At 36.1% G+C, this 16,015-nt stretch overlaps 1 protein-coding gene across 1 annotated transcript; it reads left to right on the forward strand.

Moving 5' to 3' along the window:
• The first annotated feature begins 12,116 nt into the window (after positions 1 to 12,116).
• LOC104233546 (thaumatin-like protein 1b) lies at positions 12,117 to 15,467 on the forward strand. Its single transcript, XM_009786984.2, has 3 exons — positions 12,117 to 12,320; positions 12,615 to 13,308; positions 14,791 to 15,467. The coding sequence occupies exons 1-3, from the start codon at positions 12,254 to 12,256 to the stop codon at positions 15,017 to 15,019; spliced, it is 990 nt and encodes a 329-aa protein (XP_009785286.1). The 5' UTR covers positions 12,117 to 12,253; the 3' UTR covers positions 15,020 to 15,467.
• Positions 15,468 to 16,015: the final 548 nt, after the last annotated feature.

A 16,015-nucleotide genomic window follows, 5' to 3' on the forward strand; every position in this document is an offset into this window, starting at 1 on the left:
GGTTGGTCCTGTCGTCCATTTTCACCACCAAACTCTTCGACCCCTGAGGATGCATGTGAAGCATCATGCCACAGATGAGTTGAGGGGCGAAAATACTGAGCAAATGGTCCAAAGTGATCTCACAATCGGCGAGTTCCGAAAACTTGAGAAACATAAGGAACATCTTGTATAGGTACGGCGCAGGTTGGGCAGGGCATACCTCATAAAAACGGCAGAAGTCTACCACTAGGAGGGGGAGAGGAAGCGTGCATCCAATAAGGAAGGGGTAGGCGTAAAATACACAGTACCTAAGACAGTCAAAATGAACAATGTCGATTCCTACCGCCGATCTCATGTCGACGTGGCCGGGGATCCCCCACCTAGTTTTCAACTTTGTTATGTCTGCTTCTCTCAGAACAGAAGGGACAGGCTCCGACTCCACCCCGGCGTGACTATTGAAGTCGGTCAATTCTCTCCCAGGGCGAGGCAAAATCTCAACTGTCGACGAGACCTCCTCATCTTCCAACACATCTACCCCTCTGGTGGCCTGAGCAGAACTTTCCGGTACCGGAATTATGGCAGGGAGATCGGTGCGAGAGGAATCACCAGCCATTTTGTTCAGATGATGCGGCAAAAAGATAGCAGAAAGAAAGGATAGAGATTTTCAGTTAATTAAGGGCAAACGAAAACTTGGAGTGTCAGAAAGAAAGTGTATCTGCAGAATTCTCTCGAGTAAAAGGTAAAAAAGTGTGTCAATCGAATGATAAGCTCCTTTTATTTATAAGAGACATAAATCCCCCGCGCACGAAACCCAAGAGTCGCTAATCGAATCTGATAGGGCACAAAACATTTCAGTTCCCCAGGAACGTGTGTCATAATGGCGGCAGGGGCGGATGCACCTTCAATGAAGCGGTGTCACGCGACACCATTTCGGCTAAATATATATAGTAGTACTGCTAGGAAACGAATAAGTAGAAAAAAATGACATCACTTGACACAAATTGTCTCTTGGCATGTTGGTTATGTGTTTGATTTTACTCTAATAGATCAGAGGTTCAAACCTCAAGTAGTGCACATTTTTGGCAAATATTTGAGAGAGCATCTATGAATAAAATTTGTGATTATATAGAATTGAACTCATGACCTTTTCTAACTTAAGATTCAACAAAATCAACGGTCTAGTGTTAATTTTTGTCTAAAAATATGATAACTAAAGTTATTTATTTCCGATCTTTTAAAACTTTCGACACCGCTTTTAAAATTTTGCGTACGCCCTTGAATGGCGGCAACCACGAAACAACGCTTTGATGGCAGACGACGTTTCGATTTCGAAATGGCCGCAACGGTTCGCGGGTATCGAAAGAACGCCGCCATCTCACCTAAACTTCGAGTAATGTTACTAAGGAACGAGAAGTCAGATTTCTCTCGAATTCATAGCAATCATGATCCGTTTGCCGAGTCCGACAGAGGACGACTCCGACAAACGGAGGGACTAACTGTATTGGTCAAAATCTGACCGTCACAGTCGAACTGACCAACGTCCCGCCTAACTGACCGGGCAGTAAAAGATAACATAGCCCACTCTACATCCCTTTCCCGACACCCGTTGAGTCGGAAAGAGCAATGCCCAAAAGGACGACCAAGACATGCTAGAGGCGAGAGAGCGTTGGACCAAGTAAATGGCAAGGGCGCCTTGACTATATATAATAAGGGAAAATCTTCGATTAAGAGAGGCGGCTCCCCCTTTTCTCTCTCCCAAGCTCTCTCCTTGTGATCTTGATAGGAAAGAAGTAATCTACAGAAGAACATGTAAAGCTATCTCCCTCATCGATCGATGGGAGTCACAATGTTGAATTTTAATGAGATCGTTTATATCTTTTTCGTTCTATATACAATTCATACTATTAGCTCTTTAATCTGGAATTTATTATGCCTGACTAAAATTTACCCCTTCATCTTCTTTGATTGATTTGTTCAAAAAGATTTCGATATTTTTTGAGTCAAACAAGTTATTTGTCCAATCTCATTATATGATCAAAACTCGTTTACTCCATCTTTAAATTAATTTATTTTCTTTAATTCCAATGTTCAGTAGGAGAATTGAACAAGCGTGCATTATAGTTTTATTGGATTGGTCAAAGTAGCTGCAGCTAAAAAGCTAATGGAGTCTTGTTATAAGGATAGAGCAGATGAACAAATAATGTGTTAACATAGGATAGTATTAATTAATACTAATGAAAGCAAAATTAGGTTTGTCTTAAACTGCCTCCTTGGCTTTTTATTAAAACAATAAAATAAAATAAAATAAAAACGAAACAAGTGGCGTTACAAGTTGATGAGCCACCCAAAGATTTTGGAAGAAAATAAAGATAAATAATGGAGCTTCCTAAAAGTGTAAACAGAGCACTTAAAAGAGACTTTTCAAGTGGCTAAGGTCGCCAGACATGACTTTTTCAAGATTTAGTCGCCTAATTAAGCCCAAAGCCAACAAACTTAGCATAAGTAGAAAAGAAAGTGTTTCTTCCACGAACTTCCAAAATGCATTTCGATTACGCTCCTAAATCCCAAATTACCTAACGGAACTAACCAAATCATAAAAATTCCGATTTCCATGAAATTTCTTAAATGGACACGAATTACATCGCATTAACATCAAACAATCATATTTGGCTGATTTTTACAGTTGAGGTGGAGGAATCAAATCTCATCAGTAGCCCCTCCCTGATGTAATTAAAAAAAAATATAAACCTTCTGCACCACAATAGGGATGCATTCACAAAGAAAACCAACAACAACGCAGTATAATTTCATAAATGGGATTTGGGAAGGATAGTATGTACGCAGATCTTACCCTTACCTTCAAAAAGTCAGAAACGTTGTTTCCGGAAGACCCTTGGCTTAGTATAGGTAAAAGAAGGGCAACGACAAGCATACCAATTAGAAAATCGAAGCAAAAGTATAAAACTAAATACACTAGGTACTGCAATCAGAAAACCGATACGAAAGCAACAACAAGTAATTACAGAAGTCAAGAGATATGAGAATATACAAATAATACTAAATCATGTACTAAAGCTATTGTTACAGACAAGGACCACGCTCGGCTACCTGTCCTACCCTCTACCTCAATTTTCAACCTCCACACCTTCCTATTTATGGTCATGTCCTTAGTAAGCTTGAGCATTTAACGTTATATTCTGCCTAATTACTTTTATCCAATACTTCTCAGCCCGTCATTCACTAAGAAAATCGTGTTTAAATATTACTAGTAGCATTAAGAACAACAATAACAATATGCCCAGTGTATTCTCATAGTATGGAGCTTAAGAAAGGGTATACAGTGTATGCAGATTTTACTCTTATCTCAAGGAACTAGGTAAATAAACTATTTCCAATAGATTCACGGCCAAGCGTAGCATTAAGAACTGGAACATTAAATAGGGACTCAAAAAAAAATGTCGTGCATGCAATTGTTGTTGTAGTTGAAAATGAAGTGACAAAAGGCCAACTCAACCACGGTATAATGACTTATGTCCTGATATTTGTAGCATTCACTTTTTATATATCTCTATGATATTTGTTGCCTCCAGCCTTCATTTAGCTGCCTACTCTCAAGATTTTTCTTTCTTTTCACATTCTTCTTTTTATCTGTTCTCCTTTTGGAAGAATCAGATTTCTTTTCCATTTATTTCTGACAAACCAAAGTTCAAATAGCACTAAAGATCTACGTGAATGTTATTTTCGTTGTGAATAATAAACAGCCCAAAAGGCACTATATATATCATCAGCCTGTTTATCTTATCATGACCTGTGATTACATGACAACAATGCAATCAGAGGCGGACCTATATTAAGAATAGAGGGATTTCCGGACCCTATTAACTTCGACAAATTTTGTAAATATATATATGTGTATATATGTTGAAAACGATCATATATTTTACTTGAAACCGTTAAGCTCATAAACTACTAAGAAGCACTGGTTGAGTAGTTCGCTCATGTGCCCCTCTACCCTCAACTTCCTAGGTCCGCCTCTGCAACAAAGAAAAATATTACAAAAATGCACTACTAAAAAAAATAGGAATTAGCGATCAAAAAATCTATAGCTTAATTAAAAAATTTATTGCTAATTATATTTAGTGACGGATTAGCAATAAATTATCAAAAAAATTTTATTAGCTACGAATAATTTAGTGAAGTTTTTGAAGAATTTCTGATCAATCTCTGTCTGTGTAATGTACAGTGAAGCTATGTATATATACAAAGAGAAAAAGATGCCTTACGAGGCCAAGGGATCCTATGCTGACCAACTCCTAATAGAAAATAAATTAAGAAAAGATATTATTTATATAAGCTATTACTAAAATGCCCTAAGTAAGAATTTTCTAGAACATCACAGTTGTCCACCATTTGAATGTTGAATCTTTGACAAGTATCTTCATCTTGTTACTCTAAAATTGTTTCTCCAAAGAATAGCTTCAGACCAAAACAGAGACTAAACGTCTTTAGCAATTAGGTTACCTCATCGTCTTTACTTTGTAACTCGCCAGAGATACTATCGCGATTTTTCTCGTCAACACCCCTTCTCAAGTTGGAGACCGTCGATCGGACTCCTAACTTGCTCAGAAGTGAACGATGTAGAGGACCAGCCAAAGCTTTTGTGAATAGATCTGCTAGTTGAGAAGTAGAAGTAACAAAGGAAAGAGATATCAGTCCATCAAGCAATTTTTGACGAACAAAATGGCAATCAAGCTCGATGTGCTTGGTTCGTTCGTGAAAGACTGGATTTTTTGCTATATGAATGGCGGCTTGGCTATCACAATGTAAATGAACTAGCAAAGATGGCGCAGCAGATAGATCATGTAGAAGATGAACCACCTAAGTTATCTATGCAACTAGACTCCACATGGATCTATATTCGGCCTCTGCCGAGGAAAGTGCCACCACTGGTTGTTTCTTCGATTTCCAAGAGATTGGGAATCCTCCTAAGCTTAGGAAGAAACCACTTATAGAGCGTCTAGTGTCGGAACAAGAGGCCCAGTCTGAATCGCAGTAAGCTAGGAGCTGGAATGATGCCTCAGGTGTAAGAAATAGTCTCAAGCCTGGATCTTTACATAAATACCTGAGTGTGTGCATAGCTGCCTCATAATGTCCAGTGCAAGGATTGTGCATGTATTGACTGAGATTTTGAACGGCAAAAAAGAGATCGGGTCGAGTGTTGGTCAAAAAATTTAATTTTCCAATGAGTCTTCTGTAGATAATTGGGTCTGATAGAGGAGTACCACAATCAGCTGTGAGCTTGAGAGTGGGATCCAAAAGGATAGATACAAATTTGGACCCAGACAATTGAATTCTGTAAGGAGTTCTTGAGTAAATTTTTGTTGTGTTACAACCAATCCACCCCCCTCATGAACAAGCTCCAACCCCAAAAAGTAATGAGCTTTACCCAAATCCTTAATCTTGAATTCAAAATCCAAAAATTGTTTCATGTCACCAATCTCCTGCTTGTTGATCCCAGTGAGTAATATATCATCTACGTACACTGCGAGGATTGTAACCATATCTCCAGAGACCTTAAAGAACAAAGAATAATCGTTCAGCGAGAAAGTGAAGCCTCGAGTCTTTAATGTAGAATACAATGTGGAATACCATTGGCGGAAAGCTTGTTTAAGTCCATACAGGGACTTATGCAGCCTGCAAACATGAGAGGAAGATGGAGGATTCAGACCAAGGGAAATTGCATATAGACTTCCTCGTCTAGGTCACCATAAAGAAACACATTATTGACATCCAATTGATACAGATCATAGTCCCTTTTGACAGCAATGGAGAGAATTCATCGGATGGTTGTTATCTTAACAACCGGATAAAAAGTTTCGATATAATCTAATCCATGTCTCTGTGTATCACCACGTATCACTAGCCTTGCTTTTAGTCTTTCTAAGGTCCCATCGGATCTTAATTTAACTTTGTATACCCATGTACAGGGAAAAACCTTCTTCCCTTGTGGAAATTGCACAATATCCCAAGTTCGGTTGGACTCTAAAGCAGCAAGTTCTTGATCCATCGCAAGTTTCCATCCAGGGTGCAGAACTGCTTGTCAAAAAGAGGTAGGTTCACTTATGTGACAAATAGAGCTAATTACACCTTGATTCTGTGGGGTTAAAGCAGAAAAAGAGAAAAAATGAAGAGGAAGGCAAGGGGGATTAGGAGAGATAATAGAAAAAGCTGAGTTGCATATGTAATCAGAAAGATATTTAGGAGCATGGTGCTCTCTTAGTGATTTGCGCAATACCTGTCCAGGTGCCGAAAATAACACTTCAGGTGCAACAAAAGGAGAAAAAATAGGAGAACCGGTATAATGAGAGGAAGTAGGTGAAACAGGTGAATGAGAAGGAGAAATAGGAGATTGAGGGGAAGAGATAGTGGAAGGAGTGGTGACAGGAGTAGATGAAGTAGTATCGGGGCTGACAGGAGAAAATGAGGGAAGAAAAGAAGCAGAATCACTAGAAATAGGAAATGAGTCAGGAAACAATTTATTCATTAGGATAGAATAAGAGAAAGGAAAGATGTGCTCCACAAACTTAACATCCCTAGAGATAGAAATCCGATTAGTCTGTAGGTTTAAGATCTTGTACCCCTTCTTCCCAAAGGGGTACCCCAGAAAAACATCAGGAAAGGCTCTTGGACTGAGTTTATCTCTGTTTCTAAGTAAAGTAGAGCAGAAACACAAACAACCAAAGGGTCATAAATAGGTGTAATCAGGCTTTGTCCCAAAAAGAACTTGATAGGGAGACTTGTTCTTAAGAACTCTAGAAGGGAACCTGTTTAGCAAATGTGTAGCTGTCGAAATACAATCCCCCCAGAACTTCTTTGGAATATGCGATTGGAACAATAGAGCTCTACAAGTTTCCAATAAATATCTATGTTTACGTTCTACCACACCATTTTGTTGTGGAGTGGCCACACATGTGGTTTGATGAATAATCCCTTGTGACTGAAAGAAAGCTTTAGGAATTTCTCCTGCTCCTAGTTCATAGGCATTGTCTGACCTGATTATTCTAACCTTGATAGAAAATTGTCTTTCCACAAGTGCCAAAAATAATTTCAAAGTATGAAAGGAATATGACTTGGAACTAAGTAAGAATGTCCAAGTACATCCGAAAAAATCATCAACGATAGTGAGAAAATATCCTTCCTCCTTATAAGTTGGTACACGATAAGGTCCCCATGTGTCTATGTATATTAGATCAAAACAGTGCTTAGAAGTAATTGCACTAATGGGAAATGGAGGTTTAGATTGTTTTGCCATAGGGAAGACTTCACAAGGGAAATGCTGTTTATATGAAGCTGGAATTGAAATGTCTGCTATGTTTTTCATAGTATTATAAGGTAGATGCCCCAATCTGTAATGCCACAATTTATCTAAATCAACAGCATTAAGAACAGAAACATTTTCATTGATATTTGAAACTTCATGACAAATAGGACTCAAAGAACTATGGCACAAAGACCTTGGAAAAATAGACACTGGACATGGAACATTCTAGACAAAGGACTGCTCTTCAAAGAAACTGGATGATCGTGGGAGGTAGTATCCTTCTTGAGAGTGTTATTCCTCAGCACATATAGCCCGACATTCGCATCACCAAAAACTAGATCCCTCTTTATTGAAGGGATCTGTAGAGCACAACCAAGTTTAGAAAAAATTATTAAACAATCAAATTGCTCACAAAGCCTATAAACGGATAGCAAGTTATGCTGGAATGTAGGCACAAAAAACATATTATGCAACTCAAGATCTGGGCTCAAGTAGACTACCAACACATATAACTCTAACTTTGTAAGAATTAGGCAAAGTTACTAAAATAGGAGTACTAAGATGTTTGATATTATGCAGGAGAGACACATCAAATGTCATATATTTGGTAGCCCCAGAGTCAATGATCCAGATGTTGTTGGTTAACTTGGAAAAAAAAGAAGCAAATATGTGACCATTGTCCCTGGTTTCATAGTGAGATAAAAATGAGGTGAAGAGATGACAAGCAACAATTGTACCAACCAGATTTGCACTTGCAATGGCCTCAGGGTTAGATGGACCAGAATTTCCACCCTGGATAGACTGGAACAACTGTACCAATTTTTCACATTGTTCCTTGGTGAAAGTTTGACTGCTCACAAGACTTGATAGAGGATTCCCTGTGTTTCCTGAGGTAAACAACTCTTCTGAGTTCACTGCATTTGCATATTGATTTGTAAAGCTACTCTTCTTCTGTCTATTGTTGAATTTGAAATATTGTGGATATCCCACCAGCTTGTAGCAATCTTCCTTTAGGTGACCTGATTTTTTGCAATACCTACAGTATAAGTCACTCTTCTTTCCATCTGTATCAGCACGTGTATTTCCTCCTTTCGACTCAAACACTTTCTTTTATTGTGTCCACTTCTGTCCATTGATAAGAAAGGCAGAAGCATCACTAGAAATCTGATTGTTAGAGTGTACCTGCCGTTGAGACTCTTCATGTAGCACAATAGAATAGGCCTGAGCTGCAGTAGGCAGTGGCTTCATCATCAATATGTTTCCTCTTGTTCCACTGTAACTGTCGTTGAGTTCCATTAAGAACTGGATCAATTTTTGATCCTCATTCACCTTATGGTTGTGAGACTTAGCTCCACACTTGCATTCACAGGTACAAGTCATGAAAGTATTGAGTTCTTTCATTTGATCCCAGATCTTCTTAAGTTTGTTGAAGTATCCTGCTACATCATATGAACCTTGATTCATATTGTTCAGTTCCCTTTGAAGCTGAAACAGTTTGGTTCCATCCGCTTGACCATACCTCTCCTCCAACTCATCCCATAACTCAACAACTGTTTGAGAGTATATAACACTCTCTGCAATTTCTTTGCTCAAAGAATTAAGTAGCCAGGCTAGGACCATATCGTTGCATCTCTGCCATTGTACTAATAGTTTTGAATCATTTTGTGGTATGGGACAGGTACTATTGATGAAGCCAAGCTTATTCTTGGCAGATAAAGAGATAAGGACCCCTCTTCTCCAGTTTCCAAAGCTTGTTCCATCAAAGTTGGTATTGATCAGATTCATACCTGGTGAATCTGATGAGTTAAGGAAATAGGGATGGGAAGCATCAATTTGCTGTCCATTTCCCTGAGTTATAGGAATCACAGTCGATGTATCATCACCCATGGTTGTGGGAATCAAAAGAAACATGAAGTCTCAAAGAAGAAAAGAATAGAAGGAGAGGAAAAGAAAAACTTTCAGAGAGAAAAAAACTGATTTGTTCAAGCTCTGATACCATGAAGTTTTTGAAGAATTTCTAATCAATCTCTGTCTGTGTAATGTACAGTGAAGCTATGTATATATACAAAGAGAAAAAGATGTCTTACGAGGCCAAGAGATCCTATGCTGACCAACTACTAACAGAAAATAAATTAAGAAAAGATATTATTTATATAAGCTATTACTAAAATGCCCTAAGTAAGAATTTTCCAGAATATCACGGTTATCCACCATTTGAATGTTGAATCTTTGATAGGTATCTTCATCTTGTTACTCAAAAATTGTTTCTCCAAAGAATACCTTCAGACCAAAACAGAGACTAAACGTCTTTAGCAATTAGGTTAGCCCATCGTCTTTACTTTGTAACTCGCCGGAAATATTATCGCGATTTTTCTCATCAACATTTAGCGACACATTAACGATAAAATTAGTAGGTAATTCCAATTTGTTTATAGTGAAAATATTGATGATAATGAATGTAGGGTTTGAAAGAGCTCTTTCACCTAATAGCTAGCTAGCCTTTTGATTGAATTCTGATGTTCAGTGTTGTAATTTTGTCTAGATCCAAAAATATGGTGCGAGCCGTGACTAACGAGGAAAATGAAAAAAAAAAGGACAGACATGTGATTATTCCACAACAAAAATCAAATAACAAACGAATGTGGCATTTGTCATTTTATTAAGCAACAGCGAATGTACAATATTAGTCGTACTTGATAGAAGATATTATAATTTGGTACTCTTGTGTCATACTCTGCATAACAATCAATAAAAATAGATTGTGAACTTCAAAATTCGATACCAAGTGGTATACGCTATTGTTAATCGAGGATGACATATATTAACATAGGAAATTAGAAATACTGTTGTAGAGTTGGTTGGAAACAAAACACACTCGACGTGGGCTCAAGCTAAGATTCTTCTCGTGAGCGTAATGATATAAGAATGTCTGAATGTGAGACCAATCGGTTGAATAGAGACGAAAGTCGATCATAGTGATTTGGAAGTCCCGTGTGAAAGGACTCTCGCTCAAGGGATCAAAGATACGCCGAAAATAACAAACTGGTGACTCCAAAGTACTCTTATCGACGAAGTCGTTTGGCGCCTCGTATCTCATAAATATGACCACACACATTATATATTACAACATATCATCTAATAATTGCCTCATAATTGATCTCCAAATTATTCGCAAAGTATTTAAAGTGTTCACGATAAGTCTAATATGTGTCAAATTCAAAAAGAACAACTGGGATCGAATTAAGTGTCCATATTTATAATTTACAATCTAGCTAGATTAACAGACATTTCAATTCGATGTTTACTTTAATGATATCAATTAGTGGAATTTTGTACAACCAGAGTGCAAAGAGAGAAAATTGTAATTTTGTAAAAACAAATCCACAATCTTTCTTTATGATGGAGTACTGCGAAAATGAAGATCTAAGATAACTTTGTCTGTACGTAATAACTTGAAAATTTAACGTACAACCCAAAAAGAAAAAAGGAAAGCCTAAATTATGGATGTAAGTAGGAGTGACAAACGGGCGGGTCGGATTGGATATGGTTCGAGTTGAAATGGGTAATGAAAAAATGGATTAATTATCTGATCCGACCCATATTTAATACAGATAAAAAACGGGTTAACCGGCGGAGTTAACTATATTATCCATGACTTCTTGCATATGATCACTTTTGGGAGAACTCTTAGTCTCCCTAACTTGAGGAACCCCCAATTTGAGGTTTTACAAATGTAAAAGTTAGACTCATTGATTATCCATTTTCTAAATGGATAATATAATTCTTATCTATATTTCACCCATTTTAAAAAAATTTATTATCCAACTCATTTTATAGTGGATAATATGGGTGATTAACTGTTTTCTTTTGATCATTTTGCCATCCCTAGGTGTAAGTTGATATTTTTGTTTCTTCTCTTGTTTTTGTTCGATCTCTCAAGATTGTCATCATAGGGCTATTAATCGTATTCCTCTTTTGAAATTAGAGAGTCCAATACTTTAAGATAAAGATAGATTCATTTTTACTAATTATTAGATGAGCGTGTAAACTTTTTCTATTTTTAATTTTTTTTTTTAAAGTGAAGGGTGAAACATAACTAGGTGAAATAGAAAAAGAAGAAGCGTAGAAGAGTGAAGTGAGATATACAATTTGTAAAAATGACCTTTGACATAATTCAACCACAAAATTAGTTAGTGTGAATTAATTACTCGATATACAAAAATAAATACTATTTTCTTTGTTCCAATTCATTCATGTGAACCTGTTTGACTGAGTATGAAGTTTAAGAAAAAAATAAGACTTTTAAAATTTGTGATCCTAAATACCTCAAAAAAGGGATCCTGTTTGACTTTGGCACGGAGTTTAAGCAAATAAATACTACTCCCTCCGATCCAACATAAGTAATTTTTTTTACCTTTTTTTGTGGTCCAAAATAAGTAATTTTTCTAGATTTCAAGAATGAATTAACTATTTTTTTTCTACATTACCCTTGGAATATATAATGTTGGAGTATATGTTATGAGTGTTTATGTAAAGAGATAGTAAATATTAATATGATCAATTTCATTACTAATTAATATTAAAAAGTAATTTTTTTTAATATATATAAAAACAACTAAAAAATCACTTATTTTAGATCAGATGGAGTATAGTATTAATTGTTCAAGTAAAAATATCATATGCATTGAATTGCTGATCTAAAAAGAAAGAAAGAAAAAGGTAAAAATACCCGCCGGCTTTTACTAGAGCTTCTTCAGTGGGCCCCACTTATTCTCGTTTTCCTATAAATGCTTCTGCCTCTTGTTCTTACCTGAAACCCCTCTCCTCACATTTCTCATTTTCCTTTTATCTTTTCATCAGAAGAAGAAGGCTTGGGATTTTCCAGCTTCTTTTCCACCATTAATATTCCCACCTTCTTCTTCTCCTTTTATATTTCCAAGAATTAAACCTCCAATGGCGCATGTGAAAGTACTCTGTTTGTTTCCTCTGTTTTTAACGGTTACACATCTCTTTATCACAGGTAATAAAATCAGAAATAAAAATTGACACTTAACGATGAAATATCATTGATTTTTATGCTTAAAATCTCTGTTTTTTAAAAAAAAAAATCTTTAAAAGCTTTCATTTTGGTTTTTGGGTAGGAAATACAAGTAAAACTCTCTCTGTTTTGCCCCTTTTTAACACTTACACATCATTTCATAAAATAAGTAAAAATTCAGAAACAGAGTAAAACTCATAATATAAGTAAAAATTCATACAAGTAAAACTCTCTATGTTTTGCTCTGTTTTGATTTTTCCTCCTTTTTTTGGTTAGGTGTACATTCATCTGCAACATTTACAATGGTAAATAAATGCCAGCAAACAATATGGCCTGGATTATTATCCAACGCTGGAATTGCTCCACTTTCTACGACCGGATTTGTTCTACAAAAAGGCGAATCAAAGACTATTAATGTACCCTCTTCATGGGGTGGTCGATTTTGGGCTCGTACACATTGTACAGAAGATTCCACCGGAAAATTCACCTGCGCCACCGGCGATTGCGGCTCCGGTAAGCTGGAATGCAACGGCGGAAACGCTGCTCCGCCGGCTACACTAGCGGAATTCACCCTCGACGGTTCCGGCGGAATGGATTTCTTCGACGTGAGTCTCGTCGATGGGTACAACTTGCCAATGCTTGTGGTACCACAAGGTGGTTCTGGTAACAACTGTACAAGCACGGGATGCGTGGTGGATTTGAACGGCGCGTGTCCGTCTGAGCTGAAAGTGACGAGCGTGGGAGGTGAGAACGTCGCTTGTAAGAGCGCGTGTGAAGCTTTCCGGCAAGATGAATACTGTTGCGCCGGCGCGTATAATAGTCCCAACATCTGTAAACCGTCGTCGTATTCGATGTTGTTTAAGAAAGCTTGTCCGAGTGCATACAGTTTTGCTTACGATGATAAGACAAGTACTTTCACTTGTACCGGCGCTAATTATCTCATAACCTTTTGTCCATCTCCTAACACCAGGTAAATTTACTTATTCCTCCTTTTGTAAATATTTATTTTCAAAACTAAAAATGAAAAAATGTTTTTTTTTAAAATGTCCTAGAGTAATTATCTAGGTCTATGCAATAACAACTTCAAGCAAATTGAGGTCTGACTACACGAAAGTATGTTATTTCATTTTAGCTCATTATTATTACTATTGGTTCATAATAAATGATCAATTTGCTTTTAGCACGTCTATTAAAAACATATTAAATTCTATACAAAAATATCTATTATGACTAAATTACCCCTGATTATTTAATGTGAGAAGTAAGAAAAACTTTTTAGGTATATGTACATAGGGATTATTTTATAAAAATAAATTGAATTCTTTCTTGATTACATAACTGAACATTGAATATTATATATTTTAAAGACCCTTTATAAATTGACAAGTTTTGCGCGGTAGGTTAGTGTTTTGTAAATTTTTTTCTTTATCTAAGTTTGGAATTGATAATGTGAACAAATTAGGTAGATTACGTAAATTGGTAAAAAGAAAAAGATATGCTATTTCTTCAATATTAAAGGAGTACTAATTTTGGGATATAATTTAGTTTTACTAAGAAATTCTAGAGCTTAATCATTTTGTTTTAGAAAATTATTTCATTTTACTTTTTTGGGTAAGTGAACAAATTGGGATTGGGAATGAGGCCCATCAAATACTCCACCGTTCCAATGAATGTGAATCTATTTTTTTTTGGCCATTTCAAAAAGAATTGATTCATTTTTAAATTTAAAAATAATTTAACTTAATTTATAATTCTATCCTTAATAAAAAATTTTATAACTACATAAATATTTTAGACTTATAAATTTTAAAATTTTTTATTTTTTTTTAAACTTTATGGTCAATCAAATAGCTTAATAGAACGTTAGGACGTTACTATCAATGAAAAGACAGAAAATCTCGACATATCTGTATGACATTGGCAGGGGTATGTGGTGGTCGATAGGGGTATTTTCGTACTTTGAATATAACCAAGTCAGCTTTGGAAATAGGAAAATATCAAGCTCAGCATCTTAGAGCAATTCTCTGAACCAAGGCTCTGAATTTTGTCGATAGGGGTATTTTAGTACTTTTGCTGTAACTAAATCAGCTTTGGAAATAGGAAAATATCAAGTTCAACGGCTTAGAGCAATTCTCTGAACCCAAGGCTCTGAATTTTGTCCTCTTATTCAATAGCCTACTAGCCCACGCAAACCAGAAATGCATGCAGCCTATTAGCGATTATTTTCTCAGTTCACTTTTAATTTTATATTTTTTTTTAAAAAATAATATTTATTTTATAATGTTACCTATAACAATAATAATATTTTCAAAAGTATTGGAAAATGATAGAGTAATTAATGGTAAAGGTAAAGTAGGAAAAAAATTGTCTTTTTTTAAAAATTTACATAACCGAGTCTAATTTACCTGAATCTGAATTGCTGCTAACTAAGTTTTTCTAAATTATATTGCAGCCAAAAGTCATCATCGACTGGTGGGCAAAATCAAAATGAAGAACCTGAAGATAATAACCAAAGCAACAACAATGTACCATCTACGATCAACGGCTCTATGGTGTACGATGGTGCATGGGATATCAGCAGTGCATCATCAAGCACGTGCGCGCACGTGTTTAGGTCACCGGCCATGGCCGGTTCCATCGTCATGTTGACTGCCATCTGCCAATTGCGTCACCTCTTCTAACTTTTTGCTCTGACTTTCTGCTGACAACCCAATATTAGGCGGAGGTCCATCTTATTTTGTCGGAATTTGGGGGTGTTATCACGTGTGGACCCACTTGCATGGACCACGTGACGTGGCGCTGAGTCACCTCGAAAAGGCTTACGTGTCATATACAGAGGGACAACACCTACTCAGTTTCTTATTGGAGAAAGGAGAGGTAGCTCCAGCGACAAGTTTAGACACAGAATATATTTGGAGGTTATTTTATTTTCCTTTTCAGAATCATTTTTTACTGTTTACTTATTTTAGTTAGAATTAAGATTGGGATTAGGAGTTAGAGGGGGAGATTCATTTGTTAGGTAGGTTTAGAGATGATTGTATAATATATTACTATTAGTAATCACTGCTGTTTTTGGAAATTATATACACTTGAATGGTTTATTAATTTATTACTACATCTTTTCATCAATTTGTTTGTCTTTTTTTTTTTTTTTTGGCATTCGATAATTGAGCGAAAAGCAAGGCCAAATGATGATTAAAATATTATGCCGATGAAAGAGCCAAAAGAAATGAAAAGAACATGGTGGATAATGTAAATAAAAGGAATGGACTCCAAAAAAAATTCTTGAAAATAAAATAAAAGAAATTGCGTTAAAGACGTGGATGGTGATGCTTGCTTTTCATTGAAGGGAACATTATTAAGAGTGATTAGTGTACAACTCACAATTATAAATCCTAAGTTTTCTGAGTTTGAATTTTAATAATTTTGTGTTATTGTTGTTCAATATATTTGAGACTTCAATACTACCCTATATAATATAAATCAAAAAACAAAAGTAATGGCCTAGAATATTATGAGTTATATGACAATTATATTTGTAACGACAATCAAATATATGAGGGCTAAATAAATTTGGAATGTGTAATTGGACCTCCTATTGAGCAACAACACAACAACGACCTAGTATAATTCCACAAGTGGGGTCTGGGGAGGGTAATATGTACGCAGACCTTACC

The sequence above is a fragment of the Nicotiana sylvestris genome, chromosome 4 (assembly GCF_000393655.2).
Source record: "Nicotiana sylvestris chromosome 4, ASM39365v2, whole genome shotgun sequence".
NCBI classification, from domain to species: domain Eukaryota; kingdom Viridiplantae; phylum Streptophyta; class Magnoliopsida; order Solanales; family Solanaceae; genus Nicotiana; species Nicotiana sylvestris.

Bases quoted from the DNA above. Each gene is read 5' to 3' on its own strand.
- LOC104233546 (XM_009786984.2), top strand. From the start codon at position 12,254: ATGGCGCATGTGAAAGTACTCTGTTTGTTTCCTCTGTTTTTAACGGTT. The intron at 12,321-12,614 runs GTAATAAAATCA...TTTTTTGGTTAG, and splicing joins TACACATCTCTTTATCACAG to GTGTACATTCATCTGCAACA. The intron at 13,309-14,790 runs GTAAATTTACTT...ATTATATTGCAG, and splicing joins TGTCCATCTCCTAACACCAG to CCAAAAGTCATCATCGACTG.